Below are 16,940 nucleotides of genomic sequence, written 5' to 3'. Positions count from 1 at the left end.
CTCTCTTTAAAATACTTAATAATAGACTAATGGAAACAGAGCATTTTGGAGTATTTAATAGGTTGCTCTGCTAACTAAAGAGTTTCTAAACATGATGTTAAAAAAGAAAAAAAAAATAATCCAAGGAACTGGAAAAATTAATCCATTTTGATTAGTTGTTTTCAGAGTTTGGTTTAATTTCTTTCCAGTGACCCTTTGAAAACGTTTTTTAAGAAAGGTGAAAAAATACAGCAGAATCTTTATTGTGTTCGGTGAGGACAGTTCTGTACTCTGCAGTAGAAATCGAACTTCAATTTCGTTTTTTCAGTTAGAAAATAAAATGTGTTTTTAAGATAAAACGTGTTTTAAGATTTTGACGTGCTACTTCTTACTTTAAATTTCTGTCATACTGTTTTAACTTTTTCTGTCCCTTGTGTTTTCAGAAGAAATAAACCATAATCATATTTTTTCTCCTCCTAGGTGATTGAATGGGTATTAGAAAAGACAAGCAAGAAATAACACAGAATCTTTCTCTTTGGACAGTTATAAGTTGGCCAGAGCTATCTTTTTGTTTTCTCTTTGTTTTTTGGCCAGAGCTGTTATTTACTACTTCCTTTCTTGGTTTGAAAATTATAAGCAAATTTCAAACTTTATTCATAGAATAGATGTTACATCTCTAAATAATTTTATAAATATTCATATTTATATAGTTCTGAGGATGCTCAGTTAAATGTGCTTTTTTAATTGTATACTTATTTTATAGTTTCGGTATATTTTAATTTTTAAGGTTAATATTTTTAAATATGTTTTTAAATGTTTACTCTTGGTTATTTAATTATTTCAATAAATAGAAAAAGTTATTTCTTTTCTTCTTGGTAAATGTCTTTGTTGTCAGGCCTGTTCAAATGGCTGAATCTCAAGTAAGAAATTGCCAGTGGCTTTTCTCATGTGACCCAACAGCATACTTGATTGGGCACTTCCTGGTTTAGAAAATATCAGTAAAAAAATTCACACAGGTGGCCGTCTTCCCTTACCCCTGCCTCGGGGCCACCGCTGTTGGAGTTATTCATGTTTATTTGGGATTAAAAATGAAGAAAGGGTAGAAAGTGTGAAAATAAGATAGAGGGAAAATAACTAAGTAGAGACTCCTGGAAAACAAGATCTTTTCTCATGGTAGAAAATCTGGAAAATGCAGAAAATACAAAAAAGAGTAAAAAAATATTCCAACATTGCCCACCCTCTCTAGGTAACCACTGTTAATACTTTTAAAATATACATGTAATTATTTTTAAAATATTCTAAGGTTGGGGCCACACATGTGTGTATTTGTGTGTATGTGTATTCATATGTGTTTGTGTATTAATTTAATAGCCTGTTTGTCACATAACAATATATCATGAATTTTGCATATATCTCATTTTAATAACTGTAACACCAAGGAGCTGCCATTTGTTTAACCAGTCACCATTTTTGGACATAATAGGCTCAATTTTCCCCTATTATAAATAAAATTGTTCTGAATCTTCCTAATGTATCACTGATTATTTTTTCTATATAACTTTTTAGGAGTGGAATTTGTGAGTCTTAAGATTGATGGTGATATTTCCAAATTGCCTTTCTGAGAAATCAGTTTGCACACCTACCCCCAGAGTCCCTGTTTCTTTTTTTGATGACTGAAAATAGTGAGTGTGAGCATTTTATTTACAGTATATAAAGAACCAAAGAACTGTTACAGCTTAATAATAACACGTAACCTAGAGGCTTTTTTTTAATAGGCAAAGAGCTGAAAAAACATTTCACAAAAGAAGATATAGGAATGGCAATAAACATATGAAACGATGTTCAGTCTCCTCACTCATCACAGGAGTGAAAATAAAAACTATAATGAAATGCATCTAAACACCAACTAGAATGTATAAAACTTTAAAACTGATGATACCATGTCTTGGTGACTATGTGGAGCATTTGGAAATCTCATCCATTACTGTTGGGAATGGAAAATGCTCTAATCATTTTGAAAAATATTTTAAGTTTCTTATAAAATTCAGTTTACATTCAGCATATGACTCAGCCATTCCCGTTTACCCAAGGCAAATAAAAGCCTGTGTCATAGAAAAAAAATTACACCTAATACTCATACCGGCTAATGCTTAATAGCCCCAAGCTAGAAACAACCAAGATGTCCATCAATAAGTGAATGGATAAGCAAATTATAAAATAACCATGGGGCGCCTGGGTGGCTCATTCACTTGAGCATCCAACTCTTGATTTCAGCTCAGCTCATTATCTCAGTTGTGAGATCGAGCCCCGTGTCCAGCTCTGTGCTGAGCATGGAGCCTGCTTAAGATTCACTCTCTCCCTGGGCAACTGGGTGGCTCAGTCTGTTAAGCGTCTGATTTCGGCTCAGGTCATGATCTCACAGTTCATGGTTCGAGCTCCTCGTCGGGCTCTGTGCTAACAGCTCAGAGCCTGGAGCCTGTTTCAGATTCTGTATCTCCCTCTCACTCTGACCCTCCCCTGCTCATGCTCTCTCTCTCTCTCTCAGAAAAAAAAATAAATAAATAAAGATTCACTCTCTCCTTTTCCCTCTGTCTCTCCTCCCCGCCCCTCCGCAAATAATAACAAAATAAAACATCCATGGGGCGCCTGGGTGGCTCAGTTGGGTCCAACTTTGGCTCTGGTCATGATCTCACGGTTTGTGGATTCGATCCCTGCGTCGGGCTCTGTGCTGACAGCTCAGAGCCTGGAGCCTACTTTGGATTCTGTATCTCCCTCTCTCTCTGACCCTTCCCTTCTCATGCTGTCTCTCTCTCTCTCTCAGAAATAAATAAAACATTAAAAATAATTTTTTAAATCCATATAATGGAATACTTATCAATATAATAGAACAAACTAAAATATGCAGCAACATATGGATGATGCTCAAAGTCTGCTGAGAAGAAAATGGCAGAAATATGAAATTCTAGAAGAGGGAAATACGGAGTCACAGAAAGCAAAAGTGGTTTCCTGGGGTCAGATGTTGGAGTGAATGGAAAGTGGCACGAGGAAGCTTTGTGGTGACATAAATATTCTGTGTCGTGGTTGTGATGGCGGCTGTACTGGATACACACTTCTCAAAGCTCATCAAACTCTGTACTTGGAATTGGATGCTGCTTAACATGGGTACTAGAGTGTTCTCCTAGATACTGTGCCTTGATTTCCTTTTAAAATCCCATTGTCCTATCAAAGTCTCCACTTTGTTCATATTCCCAGATAATTGGTAGAGAAACCCCAGATCCAATCTACTTGATTTAACGTGCGCATTCTCTGTTGTATTCGGTTGAACTATATGAAACTGCTGATACATCACCAGCCATTTCTGCCCTCAAAAGAGTCATCAAATACAGTTTCCTTTTTTTTTTTTTTTAATGTTTATTTTTGAGAGAGAGACAGAGCATGAGTGGGGAGGGGCAGAGAAAGGGAGACACAGAATCCAAAGCAGGCTCCAGGCTCTGAGCTGTCAGCACAGAGCCCGATGCAGGGCTCGAACTCAAAATCCGTGAGGTCCTGATGTGAGCCGAAGTCGGATGCCACTTCTGACTCAGTTGTATGCACCAACTGAGCCACCCAGGTGCCCCAAATACAGTTTCCCAAAACACTGCACGTTTGCCACATCGTTGTTTGCTGCACGAGGCCAGTGAGCCTTGGGCGGTGACTGGGTGGTGGGGTAAGGTCAAGCTGTGCGGAGAGAGGCAGGGGAGACCAGAAACCTATCCTTGCCAAGGAAACACAGGGATTCCATAGGTTCTGTTCTGTAGGTTTGTTTTGTTGAAGTTATATCCCCAAAGTGAACCGAAAATGTGACTTGGAGAACTCTTCAGTTAATTCAGCCAGTCAAAGAAATTGGTTCCTAAATTTTTATGTGCCTTGCTGGGATTCCAAAGCTCATTCCACATTGTCTTCCTCAGAGCCTGGATTCTCAAGTAAAGTGTGGTCAAAGATAATTTCAAATAAACCAGAAAGCAGGCACAAAGGGGAGACCTAAAAGGCCCAGAAACTTCAGGTCAGCGTATGCTCCTCCAAGGGCATGGAGCAAGGAACTTCTGGCAGATAGCGCTTAGTGTAAGCTACAAGTCACAGAAGGAGAGGGGGCGGGGCTGAGGTACAGGTGCACACTCTTTGGGTGCTCCCTGGGTGGAAGGAGCCCAGCCGAGCAGGTGCCCTGCCTTTATACAGGGTAAGCCTGACAGGGCCCTCAAAGGTATATGGGTAAGAGTGCAGGGACTGAGCTTAGATGTCACTATTAGGGGATTATTTACCTGTGCTGGGAATAATGCTGGAAGCTCACCCTCTTTAAAATGACAAGTATAGGGGCGCCTGAGTGGTTCAGTCCCTTAAGTGTCAACTTTGGCTCAGGTCATGATCTCACCATTCCCAAGTTCGAACCCCGCATCAGGCTCTGTGCTGACAGCTCAGAGCCTGGAGCCTGTTTCAGATTCTCTGTCTCCTTCTCTGTCTCTGCCCCTCCCCCGCTCGTGTTCTATTTCTTGTGAAAATGAAAAAACATTAAAAAAAATTTTTTTAGTAAAAAAATAAAATGAGAAGTGTAGAATGAGGCCCCTGGAGGAGGGAAAGAGGGAGTCACAGGGCCCGACCAGCTCACTGTGTTGGGTAGAGATGGTACATTTGGCAAAACTGTTGCCCAGGGAACCTGGGAAAGAGAAGCTGTGCCTAATGCATTCATGGAATATCCGGGTTATTTTAGAATGTTAAAAAAAAAAAAAAAGTGTCAGGAGGCCACTTGCTAACTTAGCTGCATCTGGTAAGATGCAGGGAAAGAGAGATGAGCCAAAGAAGGAGCCATGCGGTTTTCCAGTGTTTCAAGGAGATGCCTAGGTCTGAGGACATTGTGAGTCAGAAAGTGAAATGGCTTCACGCTTCCAGTTATTTCCAGTGCCAAAGGATTCTCGAAGGAAAAAGAGCAAACCTAAGGTGTGGTTATAATAGTCTTTTATTAAGACCTTAGAAATATTTACAGTGAATGATTTAAAAGTACGGAGAAACCGTGTCTCAGGAATGTACACAAGAAGGAGGAAGGAGAGGATTATTTTTCTGCTTGGCTCCTTCCTATTATTATCTCCTGTTTGGCCCCACAAAGATTTAAATCCTGTAAAGTTCTGGATTGCTCAGGTCATTAGTGGCTGCTAAGGGCACAGTTTTTCTGTTTTTGTTTCTGTTTTTAATTGTTTTAATGTTTATTTATTTTTGAGAGAGAGAGTGAGAGCAGAGGAGAGGCAGAGAGAGAGACAGAGACAGAGAGAGACAGAATCTGAAGCAGACTCCAGGCTCTGAGCTGTCAGCACAGAGCCCAATGCGGGGCTCGATCTCATGAACTTTTGAGATCATGACCTGAGCCGAAGTTGGACACCTAACCGACTGAGCCATCCAGGCGCCCCAGGGCACCAGTTTTTATCCCTTGCAGTGTGTGGCTTTTCATCCAAGTCTGGAATGCATCTCGTTAGCCTGGCTGCCTGACAGGAGGTTGGTGAGGCAGCATTTCCAAGCAAGAATGGGGTGGATGCAAGTGGCAGGATCACTGAGGTCAAGCAGAGCTGGCTGTGGTGGTGCCCAAGGTTAAGCAAGGGTCTAGGACACTGGATGGTGGCATTGAGGAATCTGAGGAGGTGAATAGGATGCGTCCACTGTAGTAACATAACCTACATGCCCTCAGGATTGTTTTAAAATTGATATTCTACCTAGGGGCACCCAGGTGGCTCAGTCGGTTAAGCATCTGACTTCAGCTCAGGTCATGATCTCAATGGTTTATGAGATGGAGCTTTGCATCAGGCTCTGTGCTGCCAGTGAGGAGCCTGCTTGGGATTCTCTCTCTCCCGCTCCCTCTCTCTCTGCCCCTCCCCCACTTGCACACGCATGCTCTCTCTCAAAATAATTAAGTAAACTTAAAAAAAAATGATATCCCCCTAACTGTAAAGTAGTTTTAGAAATGGACAATAATGATCGTAAGATAATAAGCATTTCAGTATGGCGATGCTGGAGTACAACTCCACTAAAAGATAAAAGTCGTTGAATGGTTTTACTTAGATTCAGTGTGAATGAGGCACATGCAAAAGTAATCAGGTGTTCTGCCTTGATGATTCAAGTACCAGGTACGTACGTACTTGCTAAGGGTGATTTGTTTTCATAAAATGTTTTATGAAATCCCCTGAGCAAAATGAAAACACAATCTTCCTTCCATGTACATGTTAGCTGCACACCTAGGAAATTCACAATGTATTGAATCAATCAAAAAATGTTTTTTTGTATGTAACATATGGTCAAGGTCTAGGCTCAGATAAATAGGTTTTTCACCTATATGAACATCTCAGAGGACAGAACATTCCATTGGGTTGGGGGACTGTCATCACATTGCAGGAAGTCTACTAGCCGTGGTTCTTCTTCAGTAAATACTAAGTGTCCACCCCAACCCCCACCCATCGTTGTGATGACAAAACAGCACCACAGATTTCCAAAATGCCTTGGCAGTACCACTCTTCCTGAGAATCACTTAAAACAAAAACAAAAACAAAAACAAACAAAACGAATGGACTATATATCTATGTATCTGTGTTTTTGTCTGCATTTTGCAGAACTTCCTTTTAGAAATTTTGTCCACATTAGCACTTAGAGACGGATCAGCCTTCTAATGCATCAGTGTGCCAAGATTTATTTAGCTTATTTATTGACCTTCTTAGCTTCTTGTTACAAACAATGCTGCAAAGATGAGCCTTCTATGTTAGTCTACTTACATCTCTAGAATAAATACTCAAAATGAAAAGGTATGTGTATTTTAAAATTTTTATAGATTTTGCCAGAATGCCTTCTGAATTATTACCAAATGCACATGGGCATATAAATGCCTGTTTTCCCATCTCTCTCCACCACTAGGTATTACAGAGAGTTTTAATCTTGGTCAATTGGTTCTTCAAGGATAAAAATAAGACATTTAAGTGTCCTATTTAAAGCCATTTTCAGATCATTTTATATTGCCTAGCAGCCCCCAGGCTAGATCTGTCTTTTTATCATATAGGACATCCATGTGGAAAAGAGATAGGACTTCAGTGTTTTCTCAGGTATAACAGGATCATGACTTTTGAAAGGAGGACCTAAGTTTTGGCTCTAAAAATGAAGGGACTTTCCAAAAACTCTAGTCATCCAGCAATGGAATGACCCGCCTCAGGAGACAAAGAGCCCCCATCCCATAGCTCAATACTTCTGATTTCAGGTAGAATGAACACTGCAAGGAATGTTCAGGAAGAGACGCCCGAGTTTAGTGGAATATTATACAAGGTCGGTGTTCCCCAATGTAGTACTTGGACCAGTAGTGGGATGACTTTAGGTGGTGCAAACTTTTAAAGAATTTAACTGATGTGTATTCATTTATATATATACACACACACACACATATACACATATATACAAACTATGTATATGTATATATACTACATTTATGTGTGTGTGTGTATGTGTGTGTGTGTGTATACATACACACTATTTTCTAGCAAATCATATACCCTAAGATATACTAAGGTAGTGTTCTTAAAAGTATAAATAAACTTTGGGCAATAATGTGCTTGATGACTTCTAAAGTCTCTTCAAAAGTGAGATTCTACAGTTCTAAATGTAATCTCAATACTACTAAATTTTCAAATAGTAAAAAGATGTCCCAGCCACAGACTAAGCCATTAGAAGCAATTGAAACACAAGCCAAGTTGCAGTGCTACCGAGGATCTGAGTATTTGGAGCTTGGTATACAGGTCAAATCCCATGTATTTTTAGTTTAAAATGAGGGCCAAGATCTCTAAGCCCCCAAGAAAGACCCATCTTGAAATTATACACAAAATCCCCCCACACCAAGTTTTCTACTGGTGTCCTCATTACCCATTAGCACCTTCCAAGGCCAGTCTCTGAGGAAGAGAACAGTGGGACATGTTTTCACATTCCATCTGTGGCTACCATGAGACCACTAACCAGTCCACCACATTCAGAGGTGAATATTTATTTAATTCATATATAAAGTTTGCATGATATCCATGGTGCTATAAACATAGGCACATTTTTTTAAAACTCAAGGTACATTCAAAAGTTACTCCATCACCCCAGCCCACTCTCCTCAAGATGGAATATCTAATACTTGTAAAAAAAGGGCCAGAAAGGTCCTGCCCATTAATTTTAGGAGAATGCATTTTTCAGTGTTTTAATTCCATCAATTGATAGAATTAATTAATCGCCTCTGCCTGGATGTTTTTAAAAGACATTTATGATTTTTTTTTTCTTCTACTTAGTTCAAGTCAGAAAAGAGATTGCTCTCTATATTCCTATTGGCCTTCTTTAAATCCCTGGGATGCTTAGGGATCACCTAACCATGTCTACCAGCAAACTGGGTAGCTTCCCAGTAAGTACAGTTAAAACATCAGACATTTGTATTGATTTACCCTTAAAGGGACAAATGTGAATTTAATAATTCATTGATTCAAATAAGAAACAGACTGAGCACAGAGCAGATTGGAAAAAAAAAACAAATTCCCCCCAAATGACACAGTTGATTCACTGACTATATCCAAGACATGAGTTTGTGTCTTTCACAACATCCATAACACGCATCAAGACAAGATTAAAATCTACAGTGTAAAATCATTGTCATTTGCTGAATTCAGAACGAGGAAAAATAAGTATTTGAAACTGATTCATCATAGCCACTCAGATATGATACACTTGAACTCTGAAGGGCAAAAAAGTTATTTGTATACACAATTCTCTTAGTAAAATTGTCTATTTCTTGCTAATAACACATTTTAATTAAGAAAATGCATTAATTTATTCAAATGTATATTTTCTAAAATATAAATATTTAAATTAAGTTTTATAAATGCAGAGAATGTAGGTTGTTGACCCCCACCCAGATATTAATCAGTCTAAAATTTATGTGATGAAGAAATATTTGTAATTATGATCATTTTAATTTGCCTATAAATATATAATAAGATCTTTGCAATTTCATTATGAGTAATTAACTCATACTTCATGTAGTACTGAGCACCTTAGATTACATATTATTGAACTATTGGCATTAATATATGTATTTTAATGTTATTTACAATGAATAATTCTCTCGTATAACAACATTCCAGTGACTTCGAAAATGAGTTATGAAAGGGTGCAGTATAATTTACAAGTGCATCAAAGCTTTCCTGTAGTATTCAGGGGGGGACTTCACTCCTCAGAATTTTAAAATAAGAAACAAACAAACAAAAAATCGGTGTTCTAAAGCTGTTTCAAAGTGTTTTTTGTTTTGTTTTGTGTTGTTTTGTTTTTTAAACACTGGTTTCATAAGATGTATGACAGAAAGTTCTAGAAATGTTGGCCTAGTACACGGATGTCCCCTTGAAGAGTCTCAATGTACATTAAAGCCTTGGAGGAGGCCCGCAATCATGAAATCTGTTTAACATTTCTTACCTCGGTATTTAACACAGTTTTGGTTATCAAACCTCTTATTCTCCCCCAATAAAACACCTCTGTTGATGCCTTTTGGAACTACAGTGACATGACACATACTTTGGGAACACTAATCTACTATCAACTCTGTAACTCAATACATACGTCTCAGTGGGTAAAATTACATTCCTTTAAAACATTTTCACTTTTAAAAGCTCTTTGCATAGATATTTGCTAAGACAGTTCTGCAAAAACACACAGGTCTGATCCAGAACATTTCTTTACGTCAACTACAGGGTAAAGAAGGGTCACAAAGGCTTACGGAAACTCTAGAGCTAATTTTCAAGGTTTGAGGAAGGGGACTCCAAAATCAAATGATACAGGTGTCCTTTTACTGAATTTGTATTCAAAAGTAAAAATAAAAGCACTAAATCAGAAATATGCTCTATGTTGTCTGAAAATATTCTTGTAGAAAAATATCAGGTCATTATATCATTTCCCTGGAATTCCTAAGAGCTGTGGATGCTGTCAATAGATTTGATCATCACGTTGGGTGTATGCGTAAAGCCCATCATCGTCCAGAATTGTGTGCAGCTGCTCCTATGGCTGGTTCGAAAATGCATGCATACGAGCACAGGCAGACGCAAGGGTCAATAAATTGCTCAGTACTTCCACTGAAAACCACGAAGTGGGGATAATTAGCTAACCTCATGTGAGCTGTGATAGATATATGTATGTTATGTATATAGGAGATACATATGTTTATATATATCTCAAATGACAATCTTTTTAAAAAAAATACCCATAATTTGCTTTCTATAAGTAAAGCTATCAGTCTTGGCTCTGAGATAACACACCTTGGTGTGAGTTCAGTCCCCAGATTAATTGTCTTTCAAGCGCATGACTCTGCTGCAAAGCTTTGCAATATCAAGTCTACTCTGGCTCAGATTCCACCAGCTCAGAGCTCAGATTCCACCAGCTCAGAGCTCAGATCAGTATCTGATGCTTTATTTAATTCTTGCTCAGCATACGCTAATGAGAATACTTCAGACTCATTCTGCATCACTGAAAGATATTCATTAAGAAAAAAATTACAGCTGCTTCATACTTAAATAAAAGGTTGGTTTCCAACTTGAAGCACTTCTCTTTCCTTACCAGCAAAAGTCATCTCAATTAGAAGTAGGCAATCAATCACACTAAAACAAGGGATCATTGTTACCGGGGGCGGGAGAGGTGAAAATGTCCATTCCTCATCTAGTCAGCCCTTGCTTACCTGGGTGAACCAGTTGCCTAGAAACTGGTACGATTAGGATCTACACACGCTGTTCTAATGTCCATGTCCTTGATTGTCATGATTTCAAAGCTATGCTGTGTATTTCCATTCGCCCTCACCTCTTTACCCTTCTACCGTTCTATAAAGCCATTTTTCTTCTGATATTCCTTGCGGTGTTTCCTTGGGGCACTCCCTTGTAGTTGGTGAAGGTGACGGAGAAGTGTGGGGCAGTTCAGAGGACTCGGGGATGTAAAGCTGACTGCGGCATGCTACCTCTCACTGCTCCCCGAGCAGCGAGCAGCGGGGCTGATGTTCCTCTCCGGTGACACAGCAGCCCGCTTTTTTGTCAAAGGCAAGTCACTCCCCCTGTTCAGGCCACCAAGCCCAGTCTTGTGATCTTCGCTGACAGGAAGGAGTGAATGATGAAAACGATCGGCTTAGGGCACGAATGTAGGTCCAGTTGCTGAAATTGAAAAAGGAGAGCGCAAGAGATTTTCAATCAATGCTTGATACAGAATCGCAATTTGCACATCAAATGCATCTGCACACTTCCTGCTTTTAAATGTGAACTGGAACAATTACCGCTTTAAATCCTTGCCCCCACACTCACTCTCCCCACAGTGAGATTTAAAAACCAACTCTTTGAACTTCTTCCTTACATCTCATATATCTTTTTCCCCCCGAAATAGGTTCTGTGAAATTTATATATACCAGTAGCATAAATAATGATGTTGCCCTTCTTGACTGTCTAAACCATTTATTGTTGGTATCACAATAGTGATATTATTCATGTTGGATTAGGTCCAGCTTGAAGGAGCACTAAATTTCACATCTGAAGATTAAATTTGAGTCCTGGTTTTAATACTTTTTTTTTTTACACTTTTTAGTCTATAATCTGGGACAAGTCATTTAAAATTTTTCTCAGTCTTACATAATTTACAGGGTAAATAGAGTATTAAATGAGATACTGTATGTGAAAATCCAGAATACAGGGGCGTCTGGGTAGCTCAGTTGGTTAAGCATCCGACTCTTGGTTTTGGCTAAAGTTGTGATCTGAAGGTTTGTGGGTTCAAGCCCCGCACTGGGCTCTCCGCTGACCGTGTGGAGCCTGCTTGGGATCTCTCTCTCTCTCTCTCTCTCTCTCTCTTTCTCTGCCTTTCCCCTGCTCTCCCTCTCAAAGTAAATAAACAACAGAAAAAGAGAATTTGAAATGCAGAAGGCCCGTGGCTAAGCAGCTGTGTCCCTGAGGTCCTGTGCTCTTGGATTATTGTAAACAGGTGTGTCACGTGTCTGTTAAGTCCCCTGCTCAATGTGTGCCTACATGTGTCTCAACCCATGACCAGAGACATCATACGAGTCAGGTTGAATTTTTATCACTGGACCTAATGCAGGAAAACTGGAGAGCTGTTCCCAGTTCTGATGGTGACACTACTGGGGAATTACAACCTGAATGTATAATAACATCTAGCAGAGAGTCAGGGTTATATTTATCATGAACCAGGCACCATGCTAAACATGAACGAGGCACTATGCTAAGTGTTTGCCATACACCGTCTTGGGTAATTCCCACAAAATCCCGTGAGGTCGTTCTTGCTATTATCTCTGTGTTTTGTATGGGAAACTAAGACTTAAAAGAAGTTATGAAACTTTCTGAGCTCACAGATCTTACAGGGAAGGGTAGATATGGACTCAGATGCAGGGTTCTCTGATGCCGGAGTCCAGGCATTCTGCTTTCATTGAGACAGAATGCAACTTTTGGAAGTAATAAAGCTTATCCACTTTAGTCACTGTATTTTATGGACAGAGAGATTCAGATCCAAAGAAATAAAAGGATTTGCCTAAGACAATTGGTGAGTTAGTTACAGATTCAAAGAGAACACGGGTGTCTTGATCCTCAACTTATTCCATTTCCTACAGCACATCTCTGCTCCCTTCCCTGGAAAGGGAGAGAAAAGGCCCGATGGTGCCTGTCTCCTGAGGTTGCTGACTTGACCTGGGGAAGCTGTGTGTGAACTTGCATTTATCAGCCGAATGGACTGACAGCAAAAACTCAGTCCTTCCTAAATCTCCCAAGTCAGGTTGTAATTACAAGCTTCAGAAAGGCTGAAATTTAGACCTAAGTGATTTTCCTCACAGGCAAAAATAGCCTTGATTTTTCAAGCCAAGGATAAGGCAAGAGACTTTTTTTTCCATTTTTTTTAGGGAGCAGTCAGCTTTAGGAAAAAACTCGCAGTTGAGTGATTGATAAGAACAGCAACTGAACTACAAGTATTCTTAGTAAAAGGGACTTTCCAGTCACTTGTTTATTTCCAAACAGGTGCTTCAGGCTGAACCTACTGATTGAAAGACACAAATCCTATAAAATCCTGCGGATCCATTTTAAAGGTTAGGGAAATGACTGGCTGGAAAGTGTCCTCAGAAAGTGAGTTCAGATGAGCAGTCAGGCATAGGGTGTTGGACCTCCTCACGACCGCGTGTGGTACCCGCAGTGAGAAGTGCAGTGCTATGTGGGGCCGGTGGAGTCTCAGCACCTAGAACAGTGGTGCTCGTGACTTTGAAATGAAGGCCTTTTGCTAACAGCTTAAATGAGATGTTACGTCTTCCTGAGAATGTCAAGAAGTATACCTGCTTTCTAGAAAGAACATGCAAATTCCTACCCTTCCATAGAACTGAAGAAATAAGAGGCAATAATGATCACAGCACATCGTGAATTTAAATACATCGGCTTTTTGCATTGATCTACATTTAAACGTTACTTTAACTGACAAATTTGCTTATTTTGTTAGACATTATTTGTCATTATCCCAAAACTTCTGGGCTCTTGTCAGGCTCTGTCTCCATGCAGGTATTGCTGACCATGTTTCTCTGTTCCCCACCGCCCCTTCTACTCTGCCCCTCGTCTAAACCCTCTGCCTCTATGCTTTCCTTGTGCTAGGCTCCTTGGAGACCACCCCGGGGGCTGGCATTGCACATTTTACGCCCCCACACACCTCACACCAGCACAATGCCAAGGTTAGATGAGACGCTTGATATTTTTTAAGAATAAATGGTGCATTTTGAAGTTGGTGGGACCCCATTTGATGAGAATTTAAGGCTGACTTTGTAAAAGATTCTTTGATTCAAATATTTAGTTGGTATGACAAAAGTTAGGAACTTTTAAATAATTGGATCTAATCATAGTTTTTCAAGGATCAAACAAGACATGAACCTGCAAGTACTTTGTAAATAGTCAATTGCTAAATAAACAGAAGGCAGCATAATGTCTGCAAGCCATCACAGACATGCTGCCCCGCGAGACGTATGAAATCACGCTATCTACAGAAATACACTTACAATCTCTCCATCTTTGCCTCCAAAATCCAAATACAGCATCCTGATTCCATCATCTGAAGACATTTTCAGCTTTTCATAGGGAGCCTGTATGATTGTCTTGGGAAAGGCACCCTCCTGTGGTTCCGTGGTAATGGAAAATCCACTCTCATAATGGATGGTGAGGCAGCACGCCTGGTTTTTATAGGTGCAGGCTGCGGGAGAGACAGGAGATAGCAGTGTGAGCAGCGAGGTCGGTCCATTTTCCCAGACACTTAACTTGCAAGTCTCCGCGGTCCCAGGGCCAGCCATGCATTTCTTCTCAAGTTGAAAATCAATCATTGCTCATGAGAATATCCTCCTTGGATGGATTTCGATATTGTATCTTAACCTGCCCCGTGAACCCAAGGGAAAGAAACTGAAAGAATTCTTTTTGCCAGGATTTGCTGACTTCTATCTGGGCTCTCGACCTTCTCTGACCCTCTGACAGCACACAGGTGGACAGGTGGATTTGCCTGCCACTGGCCTTGTCCAAAGCTGAAAAAAAAACCCTGACATTTGATTTAGGGTAAGCTACCTTTGATTCGCCATCATCAACATCACCACACACCACCCCTGCCATGGCTACCAGCTGGTGAAAGAAACGAACTTTCCTCCATGACATTACCAAAGTTAACACATCCCAGAAGTCAGGAGCAAGTAGCCTAAAAACCATCTCCTTTTTAATTTTTAAAAAGTCTAACAAAGCTCAGTTTATAAATAGAAATGAGGGTTTAAAATTTTTTCTCTGATGATCTGATGATCTTGGGTCCTTAGAAAAGCTGTGTAGTAGATAGATATGAGATGTGGCATCTTCCATGGAGAATGCGGTTTCCTCTCTGCCCAGTGTGGCATTCAGGAGCCCCAGGGGGTGTTCACAAAGTACCAAAAGAACAACCCTAAAACCTCTTGATCAGGACAGGTGCCAGCTTTTATGTGTGGTCCTCACTGTGTTTAGGAAAAGTGACCGGCCCTCTAAGCTTATGAGTGGGATGGGGCCCTGCCCCGGCATCCTACTTCCTATTTAGGAAGACTTGTGGATGTTTAAACCCCTGATCAAAGAGTTCTGAAAAAGGTTATTAAGTAACAGATTGGCTTTTTTGCCTCACAGAACACCACATTTAACCGAGCCTGGCAAGTAAATTGGCCCAGACCTTCGTACACATCTGAAAGCTCTTTAGGGAAACCAGGACATTTTCGTTGCTGGGGATGGGGGTTGGGAGGGGGAAGAGAACAGGCAATGTGACTGCTCTAGATCAACATTAGCTCAGCTCGGCTTTATAAACCAAACTGAATTTCACCTTACCACAGACTTACGAAATAGGACCTTAGCTTTATATTATAGGTGAAAAAAAGCAAAGCTCAGACAGGTAGAATGTGTCCCAACTTAGATGGTTTAGAATTCAAAATTCAAGTTCTTTCCACCCTGTGCCGTGTCTCTTTCTCATTGTCTAACAGTCAGGATATAGAGGGATGTGGAGAAGAACCTTGGCAAAGAGGCAGAGTAATAACTGTATGGTCAGGGGGCCTTCAGAGTTTGGGGGAAGGAACAAGGGACTCCATCTGCTCACAGAATGAGTTGGCTTTTAATTGAAGCTCCGGGTAAACCCATATCCCCTCCTCTGACTTCCCACAGGTATCTTTCAATTTGTAACTAAGAGCTGATATTTCCCAAAGGTGTACTATACTCTCTAATAGATTTCTGAGTCCTGGGCAGAGCCCCTCAGTAAATCTCATCTTCTCAGAAGGCCTGGAGGCCTTTAGCACTGCACAGTTTTAGGATAACCAAAGACAGTGGTGTGGGTGTAATTATGGCTTCCCATCTTGAATCCTTGTTTTTGACACTCTTTACTTCTATTACCTGCAAAACAGGTGGGCAAATGAGGTTTAAACATGCTTTTCTTCTTCCTTCCTGTATATCTGAACTTTAAAGTTATGCCATCACATCTTCTGAATTAACTGATTGTGGCTACTTTCAATTCTAGTTGACTTCAAATGGTATTTGTGGCCTTTATATAAATGGAATCGGTTATCTCAAGGTATTCTCAATCCACACAGAGTAAACCAAACACATTATCAAGTTAATTGAAGCTCTGATTAAAACATAAGCCCCATCCCCCAACTCCCTGCAGGTATCTTTCAATTTGCAACTGGGTTGCACCCTTGATCGTTTCCATAATTTCTTCTCTCCCACCACCAGGCTAGCTCAATCTGCACAATCCATTGTTATTTCCTTTGGCTGGTCTACTACCAGCCTCATTGCTTTCCCGTCCAAGTAGAGTTCAACTTCTTGAGAGAAAAAGATTTTACAAAATCTGTGGAATGCAAACTAAACCAAATCCCTTTGGCCATCTCCATTCTTTCCTAGAACACTCCCTGAATTTATTGCAAGGAGCATGAGTCTCTCTGGTATTTACACATAGAACTTCACGAAGTTTAGTTTTCAGGTTTTCCAAACCTCAGGTCCAAAACTCTAGTTTTTCTTGCCATAAAGATTCAGCATAAAAATAAAAGCGTCAGCGACACTCCCAAAAGGTTTCTCAACAATGATGGAAAATAGTTGGGGGCATCAATCAGTTTCAGGGTAATTACTAAAAGCCATGGATTTTGTTGGAGTTGCTGCAGCGGAAATTCTACCAAACATCTGTTTTTCCACATTTGCATGAGTAGAGGAAATGTCAAGAGACCCTACTACACATCTGAAAGATGTGTGTCCCATCTTTCAGAACATTGCTGAGTCCTGGGGTAAGTTGCTGCCTAGCATGGTAGTGCTCCCAAAGTGGTCCATGGCCCTTCGGCATCAACACATTCTGCCATGTTATTAGGGACAGATTCTCAGGCCCCATCCCGAGCTGCTGAAACAGAATCT

The 16,940-nt window shown here is 40.2% G+C and overlaps 2 protein-coding genes across 6 annotated transcripts in view; one reads left to right on the top strand and one right to left on the bottom strand.

Annotated features, from left to right (window-relative positions):
* Positions 1–1,469, top strand: part of MTBP (MDM2 binding protein) — a 78,412-nt gene extending 76,943 nt beyond the window's left edge. For all 5 annotated transcript variants that reach the window (XM_077764720.1, XM_077764729.1, XM_077764713.1 and 2 more), the window contains one exon: positions 460–1,469. In XM_077764720.1, the coding sequence (XP_077620846.1) occupies positions 460–498 (39 nt within the window). In that variant the 3' untranslated portion in view covers positions 499–1,469. The remainder of the gene's footprint in view (positions 1–459) is intronic.
* Positions 1,470–10,419: 8,950 nt separating this feature from the next.
* The window catches only part of SNTB1 (syntrophin beta 1), a 233,678-nt gene continuing 227,157 nt past the window's right edge, over positions 10,420–16,940 (bottom strand). The window contains exons 8-9 of the mRNA XM_077764844.1: positions 14,057–14,247; positions 10,420–11,186 (exon numbers count right to left, since the gene is read on the bottom strand). Of these exons, the coding sequence (XP_077620970.1) occupies positions 11,094–11,186; positions 14,057–14,247 (284 nt within the window). The 3' untranslated portion in view covers positions 10,420–11,093. The remainder of the gene's footprint in view (positions 11,187–14,056; positions 14,248–16,940) is intronic.

This window comes from Crocuta crocuta, unplaced genomic scaffold, assembly GCF_008692635.1.
Source record: "Crocuta crocuta isolate KB4526 unplaced genomic scaffold, BGI_CrCroc_1.0 scaffold260, whole genome shotgun sequence".
Classification (NCBI taxonomy): domain Eukaryota; kingdom Metazoa; phylum Chordata; class Mammalia; order Carnivora; family Hyaenidae; genus Crocuta; species Crocuta crocuta.
The sequence above is the reverse complement of the archived record's forward strand: the minus strand, read 5'-3'. Positions and strand labels throughout refer to the sequence as shown.